This window comes from Diospyros lotus, chromosome 7 (genome assembly GCF_014633365.1).
Source record: "Diospyros lotus cultivar Yz01 chromosome 7, ASM1463336v1, whole genome shotgun sequence".
In the NCBI taxonomy this organism is placed as follows: Eukaryota; Viridiplantae; Streptophyta; class Magnoliopsida; order Ericales; family Ebenaceae; genus Diospyros; species Diospyros lotus.
In genome coordinates this window covers 5,094,431-5,109,871 of record NC_068344.1, presented here as the reverse complement: position 1 = coordinate 5,109,871, position 15,441 = coordinate 5,094,431, and the positions used below count along the sequence as shown (strand labels likewise).

The window sequence follows — 15,441 nt, the reverse complement described above, 5'->3', positions numbered from 1 at the left end:
ACTTCATGCACTAGGAAGTCACACAATAGTAGCCACTGTGGAAACCTACCTCCAGCAGAGACAAGAAGCATTAAGAATGGTGAAAGAGGAATTGGCCAAGGCACATAATCGAATGAAACAAGCAGCTGATCGAAAGAGGAGCGAACACGAATTTGCTGTAGGGGATGAAGTCTACTTGAAGCTCAATCCGCAACATTACAAGGCATTGACTAAACAGTCCACTTCAATGTTGAATCCTAAGTTTTATGGCCCTTTCAAAATTTTAGAGAAAATCGATGCTATGGCCTACAAACTGGAACTACCGGTTGAAGCAAGAATACATCCAGTCTTTCATGTATCCTTGCTGAAGAAGTCAGTGGGCAGCCACAGCTCTACACCGAGCTTACCTCCTATAGTGAGCGAAATACCATCGGAGGCCATTCCCATCGCCATCGTAGACAGACGAGTGACCCACCACAATGGCGTTCCTATGATTTAGGTGTCAATGGTCTTCTTCGCATTCCGACAACAATACTTGGGAATACTTACTGGAACTTCTCTAGCAATTTCCCAATGTGGCCAGCCTACTCCATATTTCTTGCGGACAAGAAACATTTTAAGGGGCCAGGATTGTTACGCTAACTAGTTGTTAGTAGAAATAATAGTATAATTGCACTATTAGAATGTAAATAAATCTTTGTGCTTAGCTGGGGAAACTGTCACAGCATGCATAATCGCGTGAAAGCGTATCCAGCGCGCAAGGAAACCACTTGTAAGTGCACATGGGCACTTGTGCGTTCACATGGGCGAGCCCAACGGCTTTTGGCGCCTAATTGATTTTGATCAGTATATAAACTGATCAAGGCACCTTATTTGGATATGTTGAATGAAATCAGGAAATCAGTTTTCTCATCAACTCAATTCCCTCCTAAATTTCTCCCTTATTTCCCTCCAATCTCTCTCAAGTCTTCTATTTCTTTTCCCTTGCTGTTCTCGGATTAGCTGGTCAGATCTGGAATCTGACAATTATCTATTCTTTTTTTGGAATATTCAGAGGGATTTTTGAATGTTGGAGTTATCGAGTTTGTGCGTTTTTGTGGGACCCGCGTATGGGAAATTTACACCTTTTGGCCCAAAAGATTATTTTGGACTTTCGGGCTTCTTTGTCTTTTAATAGGCTTTTTACCCATGACACAACAACTCCTTTACCTTCTTCACAATTTCTTTTTACCATATTAATGTTGCTCATCCCAAGGCACTTGTGTTTTGATATGTGTAAAGTGCACATTTGACAACATGTGAAGTGCATCTATATGGTTTTAGTGTGGCAGGGGTGTCTACGCTACCACATTTTTCATATGACTGAATCAAATAATGGCATATCACCTGAATATGGATATTGCACCTCTTCATCCATTGTGTGTGTGTTGGGTAATAGACTAATATTCTATTATCTTTAACAAGTGGCCTGAGTTGGTAATTGTTGTTGTCTTGCAATTCATCTTTTGCTATGTTATTTCTATTCCTATTTTTTTTTCGGGTGCTTCTTCCAATGCACATCCTTCCCCGTTGGATATTTTCTAAATTAAATTGATATGTATAATTTATTGCATTACGCTTGTTTTGGTCCCTCTTATATATGCTAAAATTTAGAAAATTTCTTTTTCATGCTGTCAACTAAATTCAGTTAATTGTCCATTGACATGTCAAAAAGAAGAAGAAAAGAAAAATTGTCTTAATTTAGATGATTCAAATATTCAATCATTATAAATGGTTGATGTTTTGATAATACTAATCTGGTTGTGTTTATTTCCTTTTGTACTTCAGGGGAAAGGAGAGGGTTTAGCAATTGAAAGGAGTGGTCTTCATGATAACTGGGATGATGCAGAAGGGTATTACAGTAAGTATACACTAATTCCTGACTCATTCCCTCATTTCATTTTAACATCTTGCACCTTGACGTCCTATTTTGTTGGCCTGTGAGCATCTGAAACAGTTAATTTCACATATCTTCTTCAGTTGTGAGAATTAATTTAAATTTGAACGGCCATTACTTTAGTTTTATTTTTCTGTAATATATAAGATATATAGATCATCAAATAGATGTCTGATAGTGAGGGATGAGAAACAAATTGGGGGAAGCGGTAGGGATGATGAACAAGTATATCTAGCAAGACATTTTACACACAAAATAACCAAAATAATGGGTATGTGGGAAGTCTTAAAAATGGTGTATAACAATTTTCATGCTGTAATATGTTTATTCAAATTATTTTCCTGGAGTTCCAAGTGAGATTGTCTTCCATGTTTTCACAATGTTAAGGTTTTGGGAGATAAGATGGCCTCGGTAATAGCTCTCTCTTTTTCCTGCCCTGCCGATACGTAGTTGTTGAATAACATATTGAATGTCTGATGGAGTGAGCACTCATTTAGTCAAGCTTGTATATTGATGGCAAATATCTGTATGATTTTCAAGGCTGAGGATGATGTAGCATTCCTTTGGAGTTTTCTATTTTACCCACCGAGTGTTAATAGAAAATATGAAGGCTTTAGTGATTTAGGTTATTGAACTCCTCTGCCAATCCATGGTACAGTTATGTTCAATATGGTGAATTTACCTGAGCAAATGGATCTGCTTTCTTTCTGTGATCGTTTTCTTAAAGGTCAACTCAGTACTTGGAGGCAAAATCAAAACCAACGTTTGGTGTAATATGTAATAATGAATTGGAATGCTTTCTAGAACATAAATTGTCTTATTTATGTCCGATCTGATTGTTAAAACATAAATACTCCTGAAGCATGCTAAATTCCAAAAAGTGTAATCATACAAGTATGCACCAAGTGTACCACATTTTAGAGTGGCATAGTTGATTTTTTCCCAATACATGGGAGATCCATGTCCAGTATCATTTAATCACTAATTCCATTTGTTTTTGATGTTATCTCCAAGCAGCCATTATTTTCATTGAAACCTAATGATCAGAATTTTGTCCTTCGTTAAATTTTTTTTGTGTTGTTCAAAATTTGAGTTTCTTCAATGATATTGCATGATTGTAATATTTCTTACCTGTATTTGTTTCCCCCTCTTTAAAAATGTTTGAAACAGTACGTAGTCATAGTCTCTCCTATTATATTTCTAGTAAGAAGAATCATATAAAATTTCCTGATGCAGTCTTGTCCAATAGTTAGTTTTCTGCTTCAGTATAACAGGTAGCTACCCATTCTCATGTGATCAGCTTTCCCTTTTGTGCAGGCTACAGGTTTGGGGAACTACTTGATGGTCGGTATGAAATAACCGCTGCTCATGGGAAAGGGGTATTCTCGACGGTAGTTCGGGCGAAAGATCTGAAGGCTGGACCTGGTGATCCAGAAGAAGTGGCAATAAAAATTATACGTAATAATGAGCACATGTGGGCGACTTAGCTTCTTGGATCTTTGTTTTAGTTGGTTTCTTTTGTTGCAGCACTATCATTTTCCTTATTTTTCAGTATTTTAACTACTTGCTGTCCTTTTAACAGGCATAAGGCTGGCAAAGAGGAATTGATCATATTAAAGAAGTTAGTTGGTGCTGACCCAGATAACAAACGCCACTGTGTTCGTTTCCTTTCATCCTTTAAGTACCGCAATCATCTATGTTTAGTTTTTGAGTCCCTTCATATGAATCTACGAGAGCTTTTAAAGAAGTTTGGCCGTAACATTGGACTTAAACTAACTGCTGTGAGGACTTATTCAAAGCAACTATTTATTGCACTGAAGCATCTCAAAAACTGTGGCGTTCTTCACTGTGATATAAAGCCGGATAATATGTTGGTAGGTATAGTTTATTCTATTGTGTTTGGCCATATTTTGTTAGTCATGTATAAGGGTATGCCTTAATGTGCTTGTGTTTTCAGGTAAATGAAGCGAAAAATGTGCTGAAACTTTGTGATTTTGGTAATGCTATGTTTGCTGGTAAAAATGAAATTACGCCTTACCTTGTGAGCCGCTTTTATCGTGCCCCGGAGATAAGTAAGCTTTTCTCATCCATTAATGGTCGATTATGTTAAAATATCGAAGGAATTTTTTACTGGTTATTGCATAGACTGACCAGTTGATTTTGCTGGAAGAATATAATCCTGACATGCTGCCAACTCTAATGCAGTTCTTGGCTTGCCTTATGACCATCCAATGGATATTTGGTCTGTTGGTTGCTGTCTGTTTGAGCTCTATACTGGGAAAGTACTCTTTCCAGGGGCCACAAACAATGACATGCTTCGGCTTCATATGGAATTAAAAGGTCAATTTCCAAAAAAGATGCTTCGAAAGGTATATGCAGGTTCAACAATGCAGAGCTGTATTTCTGATTCCCCCCCCCCCCCCCCCCCCCCCCTGTTTGGCTTATACCTCTTTTGATCTTCAGTTATGCCCATTATTTTGGATGCAGTAACAAACTTATTCATCTTTTTGGGTTACGATTTCTGCTTATCATAGTGTTTCTATTGTATTTTGATTTTTTTTCCTTTTTCCTTTTCACTTCTGATAGGGAGCCTTCACAGAGCAGCACTTTGACCAGGATTTGAATTTTCTTGCCACCGAGGAGGATCCTGTTACGAAGAAGGTAGCCTCCATAAATCTTGTTGTAATATTTATTCATTTGCTGCCAGTGTAGATATTTTGCTGCATTTTGTTAATTCATTATTTTATGTGGTTGTGCAGTCTATGAAGAGGCTGATCACTAGCATCAAGCCAAAAGATATTGGTGCAATAGTTTCAAGCTCTCCTGGTGAGGATCTGAAGATGTTGGCCAATTTCAAGGATCTTCTGGAAAAAATTTTTGTTTTAGATCCAGATAAGAGGATAACTGTATCACAGGCGTTGAGCCATCCATTCATCACTGGCAAGTGAACAATGATGCTGATTTTCTGACTCCAGAAATGCTGTTGCAGTTGATATTTGTTCATTGTGGCTGAATTTATAGTGAAATATCTAATCAATGGCCATTTATCTGTCTTTATCTTCTTTATGTTGGCTACTGAGCTTGGGGGCTCTTGGCATCTCGGAAGTGGAAAGCGCTAATGTTTGGTCTGGAGGCCTCTTGGTGGTCCTTTCAGTGGAATGTTTTCTGTTCCTATTGTAAGACAACTCGCCAAAGGCGTTTTTTCTCTTCCTCTTGTAGTCACACTTGGTGGCCTTGAAAGAAATTTTTTACAAACATTTGGAAATTGACTAGCATAATCATGCTGTACTTGATCAGTACCTGGAACTTTATCTGTTGGTATCATTATTCACCAGAATATATATATGGAAAATAATTTACTTAATTTGACATGTTTGTGAAATATAATGTTGTTTTTGGCACTTAGTTTCTCATTTCTTTAAGTTGGTTAATTGTGCTAACAAAGTTAGAAAAAATACTTGATGGTTTCTAGGATTTTGAATTATATTTTCTGGGCCATAGTATGCATTGCCTTTTGCTTTTTACTTATTATATTGCAGCCTAATGTTCTGCTTTCCTGAATTGGTTGGATCCTGGAGAGTCTAATTCTATTTTTCATTCAGGAGTCTACCAGTGCTATGAGGCAACTACTCAGTGCTTTAGATGCATAAAAGGCACTCTGGAGAAGGTACCTTGGTTTGTTTATTAGGAGCTTTCCATGGCACCCTTTAAACTGCATGCCTTGATGTCTGTTTCAACATTATACTTTCGTTCCATAGACTCTTTTAGTGGTAGTGGCTGGAACTCGAACAATAATTGACTACTTTGCATTAGGATTTATTGGTGTCAAGCCTTGATTTATGTGAGCATTGTGGTACATGGATATTATTGCTGTTAGAATGTTGTAGAAAGGATACTGCTGAAGTTCAATTTTTGGTAATTTGTACCAAGGGGTGTGAGAAGGATTATGCCTGCATGCATTTGATGAGATTTTCTGATATTGATTAAGAATGTTTGCAGGTTGGGGAAAGTATTGGCATGTTGTTAAATACCTGATTCTAGGAGTATAAGAAGGATAATGCTTGCATGCATTTGCTGAAACTTTCTGATAATAATTAAAACGTTTGCAGGATGGGAAATGTACTAGCACGTTCTTAGTTACCTGATTCATTTTTATTGTGTAAATTTGTCTCATCGTGTGAATGCTATTGTAGCAATTGAGCTGCTTCATTGTTGTGGTATTTGCTTTTGTTATTTGTTTCTTCAAGTAAATTTATATTGTAGTGAAGTAGCAAGAGCGCTATCTGTTAGTGTTCTGGTCTTTGCTTTTGTTATTTCCTTATTTGAAGTAAATTTATATTCTAATTGAACTCGCATTATATCTGATCCATGGATCGGTCATTCTGGAGGAATTCGCATTGGAGATGTATCACTGCAGCAGCTTGAACTGGATGTACTTTCCAGTGAGTCTCCCTGTTTTGTTTTCTACTTCTTGTTAGTAAGATGATATTTGATGTCTGCTTTTCAAATGGCAATGACACGTTCTTTTGGGTTTTTTAGGTTACAACACCCCATGCTTCATCAACTCTTGTAAGTATTCTTAATTTCTGGATTTTATTTACTGATAATTTGTTGATTGTTTTGAGTAGTTCATTTCAATATATTTATGGGTGCCTGATCATAAGTTTCCTGTGGTCTGTCTAAATTCTCTAGATATTGTTATGATTGGGTTTTGAAGTTCTCACATTTGTAGATTTTTTATACTATTTTTGCCAACTGAAAGCATTGATAAGTCTCCTTGCTTATGAATTTGGTTGTAAGTTTCCTAGTTCTGACTTACATCCTCGCACAATAAGCAATTGTTTTTACTTCACAATATATCCCTGCATCAGAGGGATTGAAAATATCCTTTCTTATTTACTTTTTTTCTGAATTGAAATTGAAATGAAAATAATTTTCCACTCTTTTCTTTTGATGGGAGAAAATCTGATGTGATACTAACATTTGCTTGGTTAAATAAGAAATGTGATGCTACTTTCCTCAACCTTAGGGCCTGTTGCCCCTGTGGTGGCAAGGGAAACTTGCGCTTTTATGCATTTTTGTAGTGTTTGACAAAAATAGGAAGTGCTTTTATACAACCGTAAAAACAGTTTTTCTACTGTACAATAGAAGCAAGAAAATAAAATTATTATTTGCCCAAATTAACCTTAGTGAACATTTAAAATTACAACCATTATCCCTTCCATTTAACATTGTTTCTTCAACATTTCTTTTCAAACCCTATTTCTCATCGCCAATGAAGAGCATGAGTGGTGTCAGACAACCCTTGCCATGGTTAGTGGTCGCCACCGTCATCCATCTGCCTGGTCACAACTTTTATGCTCTGCAACATTCATCTCTTCATGCTTTGCAACTATTATGGGGTTTTTTTTTGGTTATCCTCTTTATTTTCTGCTATTGAGTTTTGTGGTCAGACAACCACTGCCGTCACTGGTTGTTTCTATCACCCATCTCATAAGTTGCAACTTTTTTGCTCTTCAAGATTTCAACATTCATCTGTTCATGCTCGTCAACCTTTATGGGGGCATTTTGGTCATCCTCTATGTTCTGCATTAAGCTGCGTGATGACATTAAGGACTTTAATTGATGGGTTTTACAGTTAGGAGAAATATGATGATGTTGGGAAGGTTTTGGAACTAATGAAAAAGTACGACATTCATCTGGGGATTATTACATACAATATTAGGATTCAGGTGCAAGCTCAGAAATTTGTGGAGGCTAAGGAATATCAAGCCTAATTTTGTTACCTATTTCCATTTGATTTGTGAATTTTACAAAGAAGGGAAGTTGGATGAAGCAGATAACTTGATCAAGATTCAATAATGGGTGCCAACCAGATAATGAGTGTTACTTTACTATGTGGCATTAGGAGCAGAAAAATTGAAAGGCTTGAAAAGCTTCTTTTGAATGAGTCTCTGCTTGTTAATTTAAAAATATTGTTTGTATTTATTTATTTTAATGATTTAATTAATAATTTTAGTGCAAAAAAATGTGCCAGATTTTTATAAATTGAAAATAAATTTAATCATAAAATTTCAAAATGTGGAAAGCATTTTTAATCCAAACAGTAGTAATTATTAAAGCACTTTTGTCAATTTCGTTTCATTTTTTGGTTCTTTGATTATCAGAAGTGCCTTTTGTCAAACATTGGCCGAACACCAGCACACATAACAACATTAAAAGTGTTTTTCAGATTATCTGGCCAAATGCTAAACTGTTCTTTTTTAAAAGTGATTCTTGTAAAAGCACTTTTACGAAAATGATTCTCACAACAGCAAAATTTCCCAGCAATATCAAATGGTCCCTTATTCTGATATCATGCACCAGAAAAAGCACACTGTTCTTTACCATTTCACAGTTGGATTTTTTTATAACTAGGGTGAACTAACAAAATATGGAGTTTGAAGACAAAGGAAACCCCATGCCTTTTATATCTGGGAATTTAGAACTTCTGATATTTTTGGAGATGTTCATAATGATATGTTGTGTATGCTGTCACAGATTGCTTTTGCTATGTAGGCAAGGGGTTGATAAAGATATGATAGGAGTATGGGGTGAGAATAAATAACCTCAGTTGCATAGTTGTTAAATCGAGATTCGAATTGAGAATCGAAATGCTTATTTTATGAATCGTGAATCGAGAATCGAATCGAATTGTAAGATTTGGTACACATTCTCAATTTCAACTATAAATAATATATATCCATAGAAAATAAATAATATACCCACCATGATCAATTTTTTTAAATATAAATAGATAAATAAACTTCTAAATATATTTGCTAAGTTTAAAATTATACCAAAAGGCAAAAGTATATTTATTTTGCCTTTAAATTCAAATTGCACCAAACCAAACCACTTTCAAAATAACAAGCTAGGAAAAAAAAAAAAAACCTACAATTATAAGGTTACTAATAAACTCCATTGTCCATAATCTTAGCTAGTTATCAGTCATCTTCATCTTCAAGTTTAAGAGCATCATTTTCATCATCTTCTTTGTTTTCAAAGATAGCCAAATCAAATGAATATTTGATTAAAGCGCACATGCAAATGAAGTCGCACGAATTGGATGAATCAGACGAATCGTGTTATTCATGAGATTCACGGTCGATTCGTTCGATTCATAGTTGATTCACCGGGATTTTCGATTCACCCTATAAATTCAACTCGATTTCTATATGAATAGAGCCGAATCGTACGATTCGAATCGTGAATCGTACGATTCTAAGAGATTTTAGATTCACCCTATAGATTCAACTCGATTTCTATATGAATCAAGTTGAATCGTACGATTCGAATCGTGAATCGTAAGATTCTAACAACAATGCTCAGTTGACTTTAGCATTTACATTAAATCAAGAACATGCAAAAATGTTGTTCCTTGTTATTGTTCTTTTCATTTTTTCCTATAATTTTTTGGTCTTGTTTTTGTTTTTTTTCTTTCTTTTGTTGTTGTTCTTTTCATTTCTTCCTATCATTTTTCAGACTTGTTTTTGCCTTTTTTCTTTCTTTATGTATAAAAGTAGATTTGCTTTGGCATGCTTCTACTTGGTAACATAGTAGGGTCACTTTGTCTTCAACATATAAGTTTGCAAGTCTTTATGTGTGCTCATGTTTGTTTATTTCTGTATTTTTAGAAACGGGGGTCCTGTCTGGTGGGTAAAGGCTTTCTGCTTGTTGCTGTTGATTTGAAATGTATCTTCTTATATGTCCTTGATGCTATGGCTTTTTCCTGTAGTCATTTATTTCCTTGTACCATTTATATGTTGAAACTTGAAATCTTTCAACGAATGTGGGAATACACCTGTTATAGTTAATTCTAATCTCTTTATGAGACTCCTAGCTATTATTGGTCCCACCAAAAAGGTTGCTGAGATAGTTTACTCAGTCAAACATATTTGTTGCTCTTGGGGTTGAATTCAGAAGATATTTGCTTATATTTAGCAGTTGGGGCTTTGACAAGTGCGTTGTGTTATGGTTTCTCAGCTCGTACTAGCGTTATCTATTCATGCTCCACTGCTTAACTCAAATCTCACTTGTAGAGAAGTTCCATTGTAACATATGCTTTTAGACACTTGAGCTAAATGAATTTTGAATGGCCAATTGGTTTTGTCCTGATGTATTTTGACCCCCAAGCCGATGGTTTTCTTGAGGGAAGTTTCATGAATGTGGCTCATGGTTTGGGGATGGTAACCAGGGAACTTGGTTCAGTCTTTTGCTAATCTGCAAATCAATTTAAGATGAAGTTTGTCTAGAGTGAATGGGAAATTTTTGTGGGATCCATTATATTTTTGGAACACTCGGGAAACTCTTATGAAAAAACGTTTGGGCGTGGGCGTAACCCTTCATAGAAACACGCTACACTGCCCGCGTGTAGTGTCAAGTGAGCTAGGGCCGCTGCATCGGTGCCCGGATGTAGTGACAAATGAGCAAGGGTTCCCGCATTTGCTTGGACGGATGTGGGTAAAGAAGTTAGTCCAAAATCAAAAACAAAACCAAAAACAAAATCAAAAACAAAATCAAATTCAAAGTCAAAGCCAAAAACAAAATCATAGATTAAGGATTGGGTCATGGAACATAGGAACATTAACAGACAAAGCTATGGAAGTGGTAGATGTGATGATTAGGAGAAAGATTAATATTATGTGCCTTCAAGAGACGAGATGGGTAGGGAAAAAAGCAAAAACTTTATCAGAAAATGGATATAAAATATGGTACACAGGAAATGATCGAGCAAAAACTGGAGTGGGGATCATTATGGATAAAAGCTTAATAGATGAGGTAGTGGATGTAAAGAGAATAGGGGATAGGATTATTATGGTGAAGGTTATTCTAGGAAAAATGACTATGAATATCTTTAGTACATATGCACCACAAGCAGGGTTAGGTGAGTAGATAAAAGCAAAATTCTGGGAGGACCTAGAGGGACTCATACAAATGATACCAAGAGGAGAGAAAGTAATTATAGGAGGTGACTTAAATGGTCACGTGGTTAGAGACGGAAACGGCTATAGAGAGGTACATGGAGGGTACGGATTCGGGGAAATTAATAATGAGGGTAAGTCTATTCTAGATTTTGCAATGGCATATGGGCTCATCATAACCAATACTAGGTTCAAAAAACGGGACGAACACTTAATCACATATAAAAATGTCACATCAAGCACCCAAATAGATTACTTCCTCATGAGATAAGAGGACCGGGTATGTTGTAGAGGTGATACCGGGAGAGTGTTTGACTACTCAACATAGACTTCTAGTACTCTACGTCCAAGTAAGAAATTGGAAGAGAAAAAATCATATAAAACAAAATCCAAGAATCAAGTGGTGGGATTTAAAAGGGGAGAAACAACTAATCTTCAAAGAAAAATTAAGGGGTAGAAGAGAATGAAATGAAGAAGGACAGACAAACCAAATGTGGAAAGAAATGGCTAATGCCCTGAGAAACATAGCAAAGGTAGTGCTTGGAGAGACAAATGGTAGAGCCCCTAACCTTAAGGAGTCTTGGTGGTGGAATGAAGAAGTGCAATTGAAAATTAAAAATAAGAAAAATTGCTATAAGGCTGTATATCAGTGCAACAATGAAGAAAATCAAAAAAATTATAAAAAATAAAAAAAGACAGCAAAAAAAGCTGTTAGTGAAGCAAGGTCAAAAGCATACGAGAATCTATATAAATGACTTGATACAAAAGATGGAGAAAGGGATATATATAAATTAGCTAAAGCAAGAGAAAGAAAAACAAGGGATTTAAATCAAGTGAAATGCATAAAAGATAAATCAAAATGTATTAGTGAATGAGGGAGCGATTAAGGAGAGATGGAAGGAGTATTTCACAAAATTATTCAATGATGATGGCGACACAAGAGTTAGGTTGGGACATCTTAGTAACTCCGAAGGGAACGTGAGCTATACATTTTATCGACGCATAAGTCCAAATGAAATAAGGCAAGCATTAAAAAAGATGAAAAATGATAAGGCGGTGGGACCGGATAATATACCAATAGAAGCATGGAAATGCATGGGAGAAGAGGGTATCTCCTGGCTAACGAAATTATTTAACGCGATTCTTAAATAAAAAAAGATGCCAGATGAGTGGAGGAAGAGTACTTTGGTCCCTATATATAAGAACAAAGGAGATGTTCAAAACTGTGAAAATTACAGAGGAATTAAGTTAATGAGCCATATCATGAAACTCTGGGAGAGAGTAATAGAGCAGAGGCTCAGAAAAGAAACAGAGGTCTTAGAAAATCAGTTTGGTTTCATGCCCGGTAGGTCAACAATGGAATCTATATATACCTACTGAGGCGCCTAATGGAAAGGTATCGGGATCATTAGAAAGACCTACATATGGTGTTTATAGATCCAGAAAAGGCCTATAATAGGGTCCCTAGAGAAGTATTATGGAGGGTTTTAGAGAAGAAAGGAGTCCGAATAGTCTATATACAAGCTCTTAAGGACATGTATCATGGTGCAAAGACAAGGGTCAGAACATGCAGAGGGGATACTGAACCGTTTAAAATTACAATAGGATTGCATCAAGGTTCTGCACTAAGTCCATACTTATTTGTTTTAATAATGGATGAACTCACTAAAGATATTCAGACAGAGGTGCCATGGTGTATTCTATTTGCAGACGACATAGTATTGGTGGATGAAACAAAAGGAGTGAATACAAAACTTGAGTTATGGAGAAACAATTTAGAATCTAAGGGATTTAAATTAAGTAGAAAGAAAACAGAATATATGGAATGCAAATTTAGTAAGAATGCAAGAGTGTAGGATGTTATAATAAAATTAGTAGACCAAATCTTACAAAGAAAAGACCATTTTCGATATTTGGGATCAGTGATTCAAAAAGATGGAGAAATTCACGAGGATGTCACACATAGAATTAAGGCAGGTTGGCTAAAATGGAGAAATGCATCGGGGGTGTTATGTGATGGTAAAATCTCATTAAAATTAAAAGGAAAATTTTATAGGACAGTTATAAGACCAGTTTTGTTGTATGGCTCAGAATATTGGGCAGTCAAATACCAACATGAGCAAAAGACGAGTGTAGCGGAGATGAGGATGTTAAGATGGATGTGCGGCCATACAAGAAAAGATAAAATTAGAAATGAAGTTATTCGTAATAAGATAGGAGTAGTATTAATAGAGGAGAAGATGAGAGAGACTAGACTAAGATGGTTTGGTCATGTGAGAAGGAGACTAAGAGACTCTCATGTGAGGAGAGTTGATGAAATGGAACAATTAATCAAAAAAAGAGGTAAGAGCCAGACCTAAGAAGACTTTGAGGGAGACATTAAAGCTTGATATGAAGTGTATGAATCTCAATGAAGATATGACAAAAGATAGAAATACATAGAAGTCTAGAATTCATGTAGCCGACCCCACATAGTGGGATAAAGGCTGGATATGTTGTTGTATATGTTGTTGTTGTTGTTATTCAACGTCCTTTCTTATAAGCTGATGAGTGGCTTCAATTATTTGAACTGACATATTAATTATAATTTTTGTTGAACATACCTCTTTCTCTATGGCTGTGTTCTGATTTGATCATATTGTTTGCTCTTCATCTCATATGTATGCCCTTTATATGATTAAGTATTGGCCGCTGGCTGGTTAGCTGGTGTCAGTATTAGTCTCTTGGGTGTAATGATAATATCTTGATCCAAGGCTATGGCTGTTAAGAATGTGGTTTATTTTATGCTTTCAGAATGGAAATGAATAAATTTAAGGAGTTGGATTTTACTTTAAGTTATGATATATTAATATCTGTGGATGTGAATTTTAGAATAAGATCAAGATATATTGTTAGGCATATTTTGCAAGTTGCCATAGATGTAAGGCAACCTTGTTAGGAGGTGATTGGTGCTGATAATTCCTGTTTCTAATTCAATATGCGAAAGGTAATTATTGCCTAATTGTAGTTATGGTTGTTACATGCAAGTCTCTTATCACTTTCTTGCCTTGGAAAAGTTGTACTTTCCAGGTGCTTGTCAATGGATGGTGTGTAGGTATGGCAATATAAACTGACTAGTCAGGTTCCAACCCTACCTGAACCCACTAGGATGGGGTTTGGGTGATGAATTTATAACTCTGTGTAAATATGGTGACTTCTTTTTTGGGGTTTATATTATCTAGGTGGTCTGTAAAAATTAATTCCAGGGTTTTGTTTCTGGTCTCTCTGTGATTTCATATTCTCTGTTGTTCAAATTGCAATGTGGTGTTTGCTGCCATGTGCTGCTGAGTAGGTCTGGAAAGGGGAAGAATTGAGTGCCTACAGCTGTGGTATGCTTCCTCATCTTCCTCTAAGTGTGGCCGAAGGCATGCTCTATGACCTTATCTTGTCCCACTCTTGGTTCATTAGATTGAGGTGTTGATTGCTCACAACAAACATGTACACATGCAAGATTCCCGACGTTACCTAGATTTTCAAACATATATAAGTTTGTTATATATCTCCTTTCTTTTGTTTCCAGTCAATGGAATAATCCTTTCAACAGAAAATCGATCAACCTTTCAAGAACTAGGCTTCTTTGCCTTTAGCTATATGGGTTGGGATTGGTGTCATGTCCCACTTTTGGGGTTTGGGCAGGACAAGGTTGGGGAAACTGGATACTTTTGTTGTCCTGTTCTGTACTTTACCATTCTTACTGGTTGGGTTTTAGGCATTTGCTGTGTTGTAATCCTTTAACAGCTTTAATTAGTTCACATTGAGGGTAAGTAGTATATGAAAGGTTGGACTTTGTTTTCTGTTGTGGTTTTTTGGAGAAGAAAATTTTAGGGGCTGTTTACTTGTGGAAAACTAGAGAAGTTTTCCAGAAAAGTTTTCCACATGGATAGAAAATTGGAAACTGTGTTCAAAGCAATTTTTTTTCCTAAATTAGAGAACAGAAACAAATTTTCTATTTTGCAAATTTGTATTAGGCCTTAGAAAACATCTTAAAGTTGTTTTCTTCTATTTCCTAAGTAAATTTTAACCGTGTTTTCCCACTTATTTCCAAGGGAAAACACGGTTTTCTATGGGAGACTGTTTTGAATCCTCCAAGCTGCATATCCTTCATTGATGCACATCCTTCATCTGCTTCTTGTCTTCATTGCATATCCTTCAGCTTCAGCCCCTGCTTTGAAGGATCGCGGATTGTCTGGCTATTCTCTTCTTGCAGATCCTTCATGGATCATCGACCTCTCCAGCTCACAAATCCCTCTTCCCATATCGTCGGCCTCTCCTCTTCTCACAGACCCTTCGCGAATCGCTTAACTCTCCATTTCTCACAGATCCTTTGCAGATCATTGGCCTCTCCTCTTCTCATAGATCCTTTGCAGATTGTCTAGCTCTCCTCCTCTTGCAGATCCTTAGGGGATTGTCGGCCTCTCCTCTTTTCAGTTTTTGTTCAATAGAAAATAAAATGATTTTGAACACATTCTCTTGTTTTTTCTGAAGTCTAAAACTGGTTTCATATTTGGTAGAAATGAACGCGTT

The 15,441-nt window shown here is 36.2% G+C and overlaps 1 protein-coding gene across 10 annotated transcripts in view; it reads left to right on the top strand.

Annotated features, from left to right (window-relative positions):
* Window positions 1-15,441, top strand: part of LOC127806074 (uncharacterized) — a 37,285-nt gene that overhangs the window by 12,423 nt on the left and 9,421 nt on the right. For 8 of the 10 annotated variants that reach the window (XR_008024337.1, XR_008024335.1, XR_008024331.1 and 5 more), the window contains exons 6-15: window positions 1,807-1,879; window positions 3,233-3,389; window positions 3,498-3,789; window positions 3,873-3,987; window positions 4,121-4,284; window positions 4,502-4,576; window positions 4,675-5,091; window positions 5,518-5,582; window positions 6,304-6,357; window positions 6,455-6,484. Coding sequence is in view for 1 of the 10 variants with exons in the window: in XM_052343069.1 (XP_052199029.1) it covers window positions 1,807-1,879; window positions 3,233-3,389; window positions 3,498-3,789; window positions 3,873-3,987; window positions 4,121-4,284; window positions 4,502-4,576; window positions 4,675-4,863 (1,065 nt within the window). In the remaining 9 variants the exon portion in view is untranslated. Of the gene's footprint in view, window positions 1-1,806; window positions 1,880-3,232; window positions 3,390-3,497; window positions 3,790-3,872; window positions 3,988-4,120; window positions 4,285-4,501; window positions 4,577-4,674; window positions 5,280-5,517; window positions 5,583-6,303; window positions 6,358-6,454; window positions 6,485-9,591; window positions 14,656-15,441 lie in introns of those variants that run through there. The other 2 variants (XR_008024336.1, XM_052343069.1) reach the window with 2 other exon arrangements.